Consider the following 12,976-nt stretch of genomic DNA (forward strand, 5'->3'; position numbering starts at 1 on the left):
ACTCTTGTTTCTGCTATGGAACCCGGCAAACCTTCCTCTGATAAGTAGAGGTGGATTCTGAAATCATCTGTTCCCACACAGCACCCCTCGTCATCTTGCAAGATTTGTGCCCATTGGCTGGTTTGGCCTTTGAGAGGACACTGCAGTGCTCTATATGGCAACAGAGTGGCACAGCACAATCCTTTGCCGACTCTCAGCACCAACCTTGCTTTTTCCCCAAAGACCTCTCCCTAAGGATGTGTGTACAGTTCTCCTGGATGGCACAGGTTTATTCTTGCAAAACCTCACTTGTGCCATAGTACTCCTCCGTTCCGGTGTCACACACATGCACACAACCTACTTCTTCGAAATTGGATCAGACCCCAACCAAATAGGCTTGCACTTTTGGTAGAACATCTTCTGATTCCCTAATCACATCCGAGCCAAAACATTGGGAAAACATGTTATGGTAGGGTCGTGTATATATGGGAATATCTCTTCCCCTAAGGATCCTCTAAAACACTATTTGAAGTGAAATGAAGACACCAACTGAAATGCAGCTACTTCTGGGGACTAGTAAACAGTGTTAAAAGTTAAAGATGATGTTTGCCTGCTCTAGTGCTCTTACCCCGTCCTGCTGGAGTCAATATGGAAGTGTTATTATTTTGTTTCCAGGTATTTCCTGAGAAATACTGGCATTAATTTCCAAACTGGAAGACCTAAGCAAAGGAGGATTTTAAAGAATTGAGAGTGAAAGATGTGTCCTTAAAGTACGTCAGATCTACCTACACCTTTTTGAATTTTGAAAGGTTTACTTTCTTGGGTCTGTTCAAGCTTAAAGCTAAATAATTTCTATGCAGCAAGATGAAATGTTGTTAATATAGTCTTAATGTATTGTTGTTAATGTATTCTTCCCTTTCAGTGTTTCTGAGATTAAGATGGAAGAGATTCTGTCCATTTTGGCAATGGATGATCGTTTTAAAGGAAGAAGATGGGGAAACAAGGTGAGTATTCTTTCTGGGGCTTGTTGGTTTATTTGTTATTGCCCGTATGTGATGTTTCAGGATTGTTTCTCCCCTCTTTTGAAGGGTGTGTCAGTTCCGCTCTGTAGGATTTCACGGAACCAAATGATTTCTACATCCTGGTGTAAAATAGATAACCCCATTCTAAACTTACATGATCCTCAAAACATGGGGGGAAATCTGTTTGTGTTGGTGGTTTGTTTGGGTTTTTTTGGTTAGGTTGGTTTAAGAGAGAGCAATTTCCTTTGCTAAAAGAGTGGTTAAACTATCTGCCACCCGGCAAATTAAATGAGGGCAGTTTGGATGAGGGAGCATTGATTTCCTTTCCCTTCTTAAGTCTGGCAATGTTGCCAGTCTCATCCAGTTAATCAGCTGCAGTCCATACTGGAAACCTGCCACCCAGCAGCAGGCAGAATTAACAGAAAGGAGGTGGAGGCCAGAATGAATTTGGAGGCAGAAGTGTATTCTCAGCCACAGTGGTCTCTCTCTCTCCAGGTTGTCAGCAAGGTCCACTGACTCCTGTACCTCATCCAAGCCAGCACAAAAACAATAAATATTGCTGTCTCCCTTTCAAAGCCACTCAGTTCATCCATTTTTTGTTAAGATGGGCATACTCTTAGAAGAGGAGTAAAGTTGTGTTCATTAAGAAGAAAAATCTCTATTTTGCATGCAGCTCCATATGGAGGTACTGAATAGTTGTAGACAGCTTGAGCATCCTTTTCCTGCTCTGTCCCGCTTTTCACTCCTGCCAGGCAATAACTTTCCACTCTTTACTGCACAATATATTACATACAGACCTATGTGAAAACGCTCAGAGAAGCTATCTCTATTTTGCCCATGAAATATTAATTCCTTGAATTTTAGTTACAGGGGTTTAAATATTTTATGCCTATCTTTTCATGCCTAGAGATGTCTTGAAAAATCAGAGCTCAGAAGATCAAGATTAAAAATGGCCCTTATTTAGTACACATCTTTATTTAGCTTTACCTCAACTCTCATAGATGGTCAGATTTGCTATCCCTGTCCAAAATTCCCTTGTACTGTTGTTAGACACATTGAAAATGGAGACTCCATCCTGTTTATTTCTCACTATATGTAGTTCCACAGAATCAAGTCAATCAATCAGTCATATTTATTGAGTGCTTACAGTGTGCAGGCACTGTAGTAAGTGCATGGGAAAGTACAACAGAACTATATAACAGACACATTCCCTGCCCACAACGAGCTTACAGCCTAGAGGAGGAGACAGGTAGTAATGTAAATAAATTATGTATCTGCTCATAAGTGCTATGGGGCTGGGTGGTGAATAAAGGGAGCAAGTCAGGGTGACACAGAAGAGACTGGGAAAAGAGGAAATGAGAGCTTGGGGAAGTCCTCTTGAAGGAGATGTGCCTTCAGTAAGGCTTTAAAGGTGGGGAGAGTAATTGTTTGTCGGGTATGAGGTAGGAGGTCATTCTAGGCCAGTTGCTGGACATGGGAGAGAGATCAGCAGTGAGATAGATGAGATTGAGGTACTGTGAGAAGGTTGGCATTAGAGGACCAAAGTGTGTGGGCTGGATTGTAGTAGGAGAGTAGCGAGATGAGGTAGAAGGGGGCATTGAGTGCTTGAGAAAGACTGAGTGCTTTAAGTTGATGGTAAGGAGTTTCTGTTTGAAGTGGAGGTGGATGGGCAACCACTGGAGGTTCTTGAGGAGTGGAGAAACATGAACCGAACATGTTTGTAGAAAAATGATCCAGACAGCAGAGTGAATTAAGGACTGGAGTGGGAAGAGACTGGGGACAGGGAGGTCAGCATGGAGGCTGATACAGTAATCAAGGTAGGATAGGATTACTGTTACAGGGTAGCAGTTTGGCTGGAGAGGAAAGGCGAATTTTAGCGATGTTCCAAAGGTTGAACCGACAGGATTTAATGATGGATTGAATACATGGGTTGAATGAGAGAAAGGAGTTAAGGGTAACTCCAAGGTTAAGGGTTTGTGAGACAGAAAGGATGGCGGTATCTACAGTGATAGGAAAGTAATGGGGAAGGCAGGGTTTGGGCGGGAATGTAAGGAGTTCTGTTTTGGATATGTTTAAGTTTGAGGTGTTGGCAAGACATCCAAATTGAGATGTTTTAAAGGCAAGAAGAAATGCCAGACTGCAGAGAGGGAGAGAGATCAAGGCTTGAGATGTAGATGTGGGAATTATCCTCATAGAGATGGTAGTTGAAGCATGGGATTGAATGAGTTCTCCAAGAGAGTGGGTGTAGATGGAGAATAGAAGGGGATCCAGAACTGAACCTTGAAGGACCCCCACAGTTAGGGCCTGGGAGGCAGAGGAGGATCCCCTGAAAGCCTGAGAATGAGCGGCCAGAGATATTAGAAGGAGAATCAGGAGAGGACAGTGTCAGTGAAGCTGAGGTTGGATAGTGTTTCCAGGAGAAGGGAGTGGTCAGCGGTGTCAAAGGCAGCTAAGAGGTTGAGGACAATTAGGATGGATTAGAAGCCATTGGATTTGGCAAGAAGAAGATCATTAGTGACCTTTGAGAGGGTGGTTTCTGGGGAGTGAAGGGGATGGAAGGCAGATTGGAAGAGGTTGAGGAGAGAATTGGAGGAGAGAATGGGTGTAGACCACTCTCGTGGGTAGGAATCTGTCTGTTGTTGTATTGTACTCTCCCAAGTGCTTAATACAGTGCTTTGCACACGGTAAGCACTCAATAAATGTGAATGAATGAATGGTAGGAGGGAGATAGGGTGATAGCTGGAGGGGAACTGTGCTATCAAGGGAGGGTATTTTTAGAATGGGGAGACATGAGCATGTTTGAAAGCAGTGGGGAAGAATCCATTGGCGAGTCAACAGTTGAAGATGGCACTCAGGGAGGGAAGAAGGGAAGGGGCAAGTGTTTTGTTAAGGTGTGAAGGAATGGGGTCAGATGAGCAGGTAGAGGGGATGGATTTTCAGAGAAAGCAGGAGATACTGCTGGGAAGGATGGAAGAGTTGAAGAAAGGTCAGAAGGAGAGGAACAGGGGAGATCATGCCTGATAGTTTCATTTTTTTCAGTAAAGTAGGTAGGTCATAAGGGGCAAGGAATGGAGGAGGTGGGTGGATAAGGGGGATTGAGGAGGGAGTTAAATGTCTGGAACAACTGGAGAGAGTAGTGGGCATGGGTGTCAATAAAGACAGAGAATTGATTTTGCTGGGCAGAGTTAAAGCACACAAGGATAAACTTGGGGTGGACGAGGTCCGCATGATATATAGATTTGTGCCAGCAGTGCTCCGTGGCTTATTGACTGTGCAGACAATCCAGGGCTGTGGATTAGTGGTATGAGATCGAAGGGATAGAGGAGCAAATGTGTTGGGTTCAGTAGAGAGGGTGCCAAGGGCTTCAGTTTGGTTATCAAGGGAAGGAAGTTTGGGTATGAGTTGAGAAAATTGGAGGGGGTCAGAAGATCAGTCATCATTTTCCATAAATTAAGCAGTATTTACAGCACAGTACAGTAGTGACAGAGTCCCTCAGGATCTAGGGATGCTATTTGGCCATGTTGAGTTTTCTTAATGCCCGCTTAGCCATCAATCACTTTATTTTAACTTCCTAATATTCATGCCAAGTCGGGAAGGGTAGGAATTATTTTTGCCATTATACAGTTGTAGTAACAGGGCACAGAGTAGCTAAGTGATTTGCCTGTGGTCCCACAGCAGTTGGGGTGGCGTGACTAAGACCTAAGCCTAGATTCCCCTTCTCCCAAACCTGGACTCTCCACTAGATCCTGCTGTCGTTTTAACCACTTCAATCCATTAGTCAATCAAACACTTACTGTGCACTTTGTGTATGCAAAGCACTGTGTAGTAAGTACAATAGAGTTGAAAGACTTGATGCCTTCCCACAGGGAGCCTACAGTCTAGAGATGGAAGCAGACATTAAAATAAATTATAGGTAGGGAAAATGGCAGAGTGTAAGAATAGGTACATAAGTCCCCCAGGACAGAAGGTGGTAATAATAATTGTACTTGTTAAGCACTTACTATATGCCAAGCACTGTTCTAAGCACTGATGAATATCAGGTACTTAAGGGGCACAGATCAGAATGCATAGGTGACACAGAGGGGAGAGCAGGTAGGGCAAACGAGTGGGTAGCAGGAAAGCCCCCTTGGAGATGTGATTTTTAGGAGGGCTTTTAAGGTGGGGAGAGTGGTGGGCTGTTGGATTTTAATAACAATAATAATAATAATTGTGGTATTTGTTTAGCACTCACTTTGTGCCAGCTCTGTACTAAGCACTGGGGTGGATACAAGCAAATCAGGTTGGATAGAATCCCTGACCCACATGGGGCTCACAGTCTTAATCCCCGCCCCCCCCCCCCCCCCACGCATATTACAGACTAGGTAACTGATGCTCAGAGAAGGTAAGTGACTTACCCAAGGTCACACAGCAGACAAGTGGCAGAGCTGAGATTAGAACCCAGCTCCTTCTGACTCCCAGGCCTGTGCTCTATTCACTAGGCCATGGGGAGTTCCAGGTCAGAGAGAGATCGTGGGCAAGGGGCAGTGGAATAGATGAGATCTTGATTCAGAGAGTAGGATGCAATTACAGAAGTAAAGAGTGTGGGTAAGGCTATAGTAAGAGATTAGCAAGATAAGGGAGGGGGGGAGATAGCTGATTGAGTGCCTTAAAGCAAGTGGTGAAGAGTTTTTGTTTGATGTGGAGGTTGATGGGTAACCAGTAGAGATTTTCAAGTAGGGGGATATAGACTGAACAGTTTTTTTAGAAAAATGATCCTGACAGCAGAGCAAAGTATGGACTGAAGTCAGGAGAGACAGGAGGCAGGGAGGTCAGCAAGGAGGTTGATGCAGTAGTCAAGGCAGGAAATGATGAGTGCTTGGATCAGCATGGTATCGGTTTGGATGGAGAGGAAAGGGTGAATGGAGAGGAAGGGGGAACCAACAGGATTTTGTGATAGACTGAATGTGTGGATTAAATGAGAGATGTCAAAGATAATGCCAAGATTATGGGCTTTTGAGACAGGGAGGGTGGTGGTGTTGTCTACAGGGATAGGAAAGTCAAGGGAGGATAGGGTTTGGGTGGTAAGATGAGTTTTGTTTTGGACACATTAGGTTGAGGTGTTGGTAGGACATCCTAGTAGAGATTGCTTGAAGGCAGGAGAAAATACAACATTGCAGAGGAGAGAGATCAGGGCTGGAGAGGTAGATTTGGGAAACATCCATGTAGAGATGGTTGTTGAAGTTGTGAGAACAATGAGTTCTCAGAAGGTGTGGGAGTAGATGGAGCATAGAAGGGGATCCAGAATTGAGCCTTGAGGGACTCCCACAGTTAGAAGGTGGGAGTCAGATGAGGCGATGCTGAAAGAGACTGACAAGGAGTAGTCAGAGAGAAAGGAGGAGAATCCAGACAGGACAGTGTCACTGAAGCCAAAGTTAGATAATGTTTTCAGGACAAGGGGGTGGTCCAGAGTGTCAAAGGCAGCTGAGAGGTTGAGGACTAGGATTGAGTAGAGGCCATTGGATTTGGCAAGAAAGAGTCATTTGTGACTTTAGGGCTGTCTCTCTGGAGTGAGGGGAGTGGAATCCTGATTGCACAGGATTGAAGAGAGGAAGGGGAGGCAGTGGATGTAGACAACTTGCTCAAGGAGTTTAGAGAGGAATGAAGGAGATGGGGTGATAACTCCAGGGAGCTGTGGGGTCATCGTGGGGAGGGTTTAGGATAGGGGATACATGGTCAGGATTGAAAGCAGAGTGAACCGTTGGAAAATGAGGGGTTGAAGATTGCAGTCAGAGAGGGAAGAAAAGAGGGGGCAAGTGTTTCAATAAGGTGAGAACAAATGGATTCTGAGTGCAGGTGGAGGAGGTAGAATTTGAGAGGAGGCAGGAGATCTCTTGAGATACTGCTGGGAAAGATGGGGGAGTCGAAGAGAAGGCGAGAGGAGGGAGGGACTAGAGGGAAGCAGGGAAGATTTTAGGGCTACCATGCTTAATAGTTTCGATTTTATCAGTGAAGTATGTGGTTAGGTCACAAGGGGCAAGAGATCAGGACAGGCAGGGGGTTTGAGGAGAAAACCAAAAGTCTGAAACAGTTGTAACGGTCAGTGGGCATGGGAATCAATAAGAACAGAGAAATAATGATATGGGGCAGAAAATAATGCAAAGCTAAAGGTAAGGATGAGCTCGAAGTGGATGAACTTATAAATATCCTCCTGTATTTTGGTTTCCTATCCCACTGTGACTTCCACAGGCCTGGAAATCAGAAAGTCATGGGTTCTAATCCTGGCTCTGCTACTTGTCTGCTGTGTGACCTTGGGCAAGTCACTGGACTTATCTGTGCCTCAGTTACCTCATCTGTAAAATGGGGATTGAGATTGTGAGCCCCACATGGGACAGGGAGTGTGTCCAGCCCGATTTGCTTGTATCTACCCCAGTGCTTAGTACAGTGTCTGGCACATAGTAACTGCTTAACAAATACCATAATTATTATTATTCCTGAGCGGGCCACTATCTTGCACACCTGGATTTTGCTCCATCTTTGACAAAGTGAAGAGAGGAAATGAAAATCTGTACCATAAGTGAAAATAGCCTCTTCTCGTTGACTAGTTTCAGGGACTTTTGTGGGGTGACTTACCCACCCCCAATACTTTTCAAAACACCTTCACTTGGAGAGGCATTCAGGAAGATCTGTTGGGATGTGTGGGGTTCATTGAACTTCATTGTCATTCCGGGTTTTGCTGTACTTGCTCATTTAAAAGGCTATCCAGGAAATATTAATATAAATCGAATAGTGGGGGGAAAAATGTAGTGTATACACCAAGGGTAACTTTTAATTCTACTGTGCATGAACCTTTTCACACTCTTCATCTCATATAAATGATGTGGTCATTTCTAACGCACAGACGAACATAGGTAGTCATGTATGTTATAAGTGCAATTCATCATGCACTTGTTAAGAAATCTCATTATAATGCTACTCTTCCCTTTCCTGTTTGATTGAAGTCCATTGTAAGTACTCCTTTGGCGCATGCATTTTGGGGCTCCTACGAACAGACAGAAAGCGAGTGAGGCATCTGTAAAATGTATATTTCATATTTAGGTATATAAAATATATATGGATACGTCTTGGGGTGTGAATGTTCACACACCTACAAAGAGAATAAATTTGATCTTTCAACTTTGATGGGGAAAAAACCTCAAGGTTCTAGGGATTGCGGGGTTAGAAATCAGCCAAGCAATGAAGTGATTAAACTGAAATTTTTCATTTTGTTTTAAAACATCTCGGAAGCTTGAGATGTTCTGGCGTAAACTTTTAAAAGCACACATCCTAAAAATAACATTTCTGCCCTACTTATCCAGGGCTCACCTGTTCTATCTTTACAAAAACAAATGAAATATTGTCTTTGCCATGAGTTCTTGTTCCTATCAAGTATTGCTTTATCTTGTTTGTAATAGAAATCCTCTGATTAAAAACAGGCCATATAAGCAAAATTACATTAAAATGTATCAATTCAAACATTTAATATTTTGATTGCTTCTCAGCCATTCCTTCGCTGCCCTTTTCATAGTTCCATATCCATTTTCTCTTCTCCCCGTAGCCAATTCCTCATTTCTGTGTTTGTGTAATGCATTAATACTAGGAGCAAGTTTTAACTGCAGTTCTTCATTCTTGGTTTTAAAAACATCACATAGTCTTTCCTTATGTGTTAAACACCCCATCTTTTAGTCCCCCAACTTCTTGGCCCATATCATTCCAAAGCCTTTGACCATTTGGCAGCCCAATTAGACATTCCTGTGTTTCTGCTTCTTCAAACATTTTCTCAGACAAGGCTTTGCTCCCAGCCTTCCTTTTTCTTTCACCGAATCGATTTATGTCCTTTGCCAGTCAAACCATCTCTTTCTGTTTTCTTGTTCCCATAAATTGCACCTCTAAACTTTCCTAGCTAGTGGTGGTATTTCCTTTTGAATTATGTCTTTCCTCCCCAAGATCAAAGACCTCAAAATCTGTTGCTATGAATGCATATAGAATGGAAGGTGACTTTTAACCATCGTTTTTACCGTCCATTGGTTGCCGGTTCACTTCATTAACCAATACACTGAATCAATGTGCCTTTGAGGGAGGGGCATCCAGTCTTTGGGGCGTTCATATACCTTCAGTGGTCTGACCTCTTCTCATTAAGGGACCATTTTTCCTGGCCAGAGCTTCAGATTGTGTGGCAGAGCACTGACCCCTTCAGTTTTAAATTTACACTTAGACCACCATCCCAAGAAGACAACAACTCACAATTACCTTATGCATTCTCAGGAGGGGGAGTTTTAAAATATATGTCTTTCAGGAGGAGGTAAGTGAGGGTGAGACAAAGGTGAAAGCTTTTTCGTTAGTGTAATGTTTTCTACCATTAACTTTTTCATTTATTTTTCTCAGGCTGAACTCACTTCAAAACTGTATACCTAGTTTCATCTCTGATTTTCCATATATATTACACACACACACATATGTGTGTATCTATATGGAATATATATATATATATATATATATATATATATATATATATATATATATATATATTTTGCTAGGAAGAAAAGATGCCTCATTTTGAAACCTAAAGGGGGGAATAAGAAAAGCCCTTTGTAATATATTGCCATATTATCACTAAATCCCCTGACAGTTGTGACACAGAAGCAAGTCACCTGTCACTTAAGCTTGAGGTCTCTTTAATTTTCTCCTGGAATTCGCACCAGGCTGTCTTTAATTTGAGGCCTTTATTGGAATTCTGAAACCTTTCTGCCTCCCTGTCTCTCAGATCTATTCTGAGTGCTGTTACAGAATGTATACAATAACCAACAGAGGGATTCAGAGAGGGCTGAAGCTCTGTTTATTTAACACTCTAGAGGGATTTTCGTGCTTATTCGGTCCTGGCTGCCCGGCTTTCAATATCGCTTTGACAACCGTTCTGCCCTTCTCATTAATTTTAAACAGTTAAAACACAGGAAAAAGAGGAAAAAGTTTTCATTATTAAAGTGCTTTACTTTTTAATAACAGAGGATTCTGTCCGCCAGGGGAAAGGGCATCCTTGCTAATTTCACATTCATATTAAAAAACGCCGGGAAGGTGACAGTTGCACTGCTGAGATGGCTTAACGAAAGGAGGGCGGCAAAAAAAAAAGTTTGCATTTCACATCAGTTAAGGGGAGGAAAAAACGCCTTGTTAATGACAACAGCAAATGTCCACTTGTGTAACACAGCTCCTGGCTCACTTTTCTCTTGACGTTCTAGCGAAGAAAACCCTTGGGGGACCATGTACTGCGAAATCAGGCTCACTGTCATCAACTAAACAGGTGGCAAGGGATAATTTGACTAAACTAAAAACACATTTTCACATTGTTAAATCTCTATTAAACAGGGCGAGGTACAGTGATCAGAGAGCTAAGTCTTCTGGGTTTTTTTGCCCTCCTTATTCCACTGGCAGCAAAGTGAAAAAGGATCCTGTTGGGGTGCTGGGGGGGAATAGGGCTGGGGGGCAGCTGTCCAGTGCCGAGGAAAGTTCTTGTCAGTGCACTTCATGATGTTTGGGTCTGCCTGGTGTAAGTTCTGTGGTCTGAGGCTCCACGAGGCAGGCAGACCCAGGGGAAGGACTCAACCGAATGTGAGCAGGGACCGCACCGCCAGTAGAACTGAGATTTTAGGAATTATGCCACTCAGATCACCTCAGGACCCACCCCAGGAAGTGTGACATTATCAGGTCTGCCTGGTTTCCAGATATAGCATTTTGGGCCTTGTCAACCTCCAGCCGGTCCTTCTGCCATGCTGAGGCACCCTTGATGTGGTTTTTAATCCCAGCTCTGCCACTTGTTTGCTGTGTGACCTTGGGCAAGTCATTTCACTTCTCTGTGCCTCAGTTACCTCATCTGAAAAATGATGGTTGAGACTGTGAGCCCCATGTAGGACAGGGACTGTGTCTGCCCCCATTTGCTTGTATCCACTCCAGCGCTTAGTACAGTGCCTAGCACACAATAAAGGCCTAATACCACAATTATTATTATTATTGAAGAACTTAAGGCATCTCTGAGCCCCAGAATGGCTGGTGCTGGGGAGTTAACAGCACTAAGGAACTGCCAGTATTCCTGGCTGCTGCTGTTTACATTTGGGAAGACTGCTCAGCCAATGAAGAAGCCCACATGAAGGTGCAGTCACATAGCAAAATAGTCTGTGTACACCAATCAATCAGTCAGTCAGTGGTATTTGAGCAGTTTTCTTTGTGCAGAGGATTACTAAATGCTGAGGAGAGTACCATAAGAGTGGTATCAATCAATCACTAGTATTTACTGAGCACTTACTGTATGCAGAGCACTGTACTAAGCACTTGGGGAAGTACAGTACAACAGAGTTGGTACACATGATCCCTTACCCACAAGTAGCTTACAGTCAAGAGAAGGAGATAGGTATTAAAATCAATTCCAATATGTGTATAAGTGATGTGAGACTGAGGGTGGGGTGAATATCAAGTGATTAAAGGGTACAGGTCCAAGTGCATAGGTGACACAGAAGGGAGAAGGAGTAGGGGAAATGGGGGCTTAAGTCAGGGAAGGCCTCTTGGAGGAGATCTGATTTTACTAAGGCTTTTAAAGGAGGGGAGAGTGGTGGTCTGATGTATTTGAAGGTGAGGGAGTTCAGGCCATAGGAAGGATGCGATCAAAGCATCACCATTAAGATTTCTCTCCATACTCCTTGAGTGAGTTGTCATTCCTCTGCTTCCTTCCTCTCCTCCAATTCTCTCCTTGTCCTCTTTCAGTCTGGCTTCTGCCCCCTTCACTCCACCAAAACTGCCCTCTCACAGGTCACCAATGATATCCTTCTTGCCAAATCCAACAGCCTTTACTCCATCCTAATCCTCCTTTACCTCTCAGCTGCCTTCGACACTGTGGACCACCCCCTTCTCCTGGAAACATCATCCAACCTTGACTTTACTGGCAATGTCCTCTCCTGATTCTCCCCCTATCTCTGTGACCACTCCCTCTCAGTCTCTTTTACAGGCTCCTCCCCTTACTCCCACCCCCTAGCTGTGGTAGCCCCTCAAGGCTCAGTTCTGTGCCCCCTTCTAATCTCCATGAACACCCACCCCCTTGAAGGACTCATTCACTCCCCTGGCTTCAAACGCCATCTCTGTGTGGATGATTCGCAAATCTACATCTCCAGCCTCTATCTCTCTCCTCTGTAGTTTTGGATTTCCTCCTGCCTTCAGGTCATCTCTACTTGGATGTCCTGCTGACACCTCAAACTAAACATGTCCAAAACAGAACACCTCATCTTCCCACCCAAATCCTTATTGTGTGCAGATCACTGTACTAAGCACTTGGGAGAGTACAGGATAAAAATAGACACATTCCCTGCCCACAACAAGCGTATAGTCTAGTTTACAGACTCTAACCTGGGGTCCCTGTTGTGTGTTCTTTATTTGTTGGTAGATTACGCACCCATAAAAGCTTTAGGTATAGCTCCATGTTGGCCTGATGAGTCCATTGATTTCTGGTCTCTGGGTGGAGAATGCAAACCACAGGGGAGATGTGCTTTCGAGTGTGTTCTGTGAGAGAAGGGATGTTTTAAATTGAAGAAAAATACAACTCATTCACAGGCCATGCTAGTTTAGACCTACACTCAATTCTGCTAGAACATGTGTCTTGACTGTGCATTTGACTAGAAAGTCATTTAGGAATTAGGGAATGTTCAGTAACGAGACTGTTCTGAATACAGCTTGCTGTGTTGTCGAAAGAAATCTGTGTATGTGTATGCGTGTGTGTATGTGTACCTTTCCCACTGGGCTATAAGCTACCTGTAGTCAGGTAATGTAACTAGCAGCTCTGTTATGTGCTCCCAAGTGCTTAGTCCAGTGCTGTAAACACAAGAAGTGTTCAATAAATACCACTGATTGATTGCATGTGGCATTGGAGTGGGTGAGTACTTTAGCATGGTTTTCCTGAACATGGAGTTTAGCAAGAATGC

General features: G+C 43.7%; 1 protein-coding gene across 2 annotated transcripts in view; it reads left to right on the forward strand.

Annotated features, from left to right (window-relative positions):
* The window catches only part of DDX31 (DEAD-box helicase 31), a 91,974-nt gene that overhangs the window by 45,456 nt on the left and 33,542 nt on the right, over positions 1-12,976 (forward strand). For both annotated transcript variants that reach the window (XM_038745373.1, XM_038745375.1), the window contains exon 18: positions 902-983. In XM_038745373.1, coding sequence (XP_038601301.1) covers positions 902-983 — 82 coding nt within the window. The remainder of the gene's footprint in view (positions 1-901; positions 984-12,976) is intronic.

Source organism: Tachyglossus aculeatus, chromosome 4 (assembly GCF_015852505.1).
Source record: "Tachyglossus aculeatus isolate mTacAcu1 chromosome 4, mTacAcu1.pri, whole genome shotgun sequence".
Taxonomy (NCBI): domain Eukaryota; kingdom Metazoa; phylum Chordata; class Mammalia; order Monotremata; family Tachyglossidae; genus Tachyglossus; species Tachyglossus aculeatus.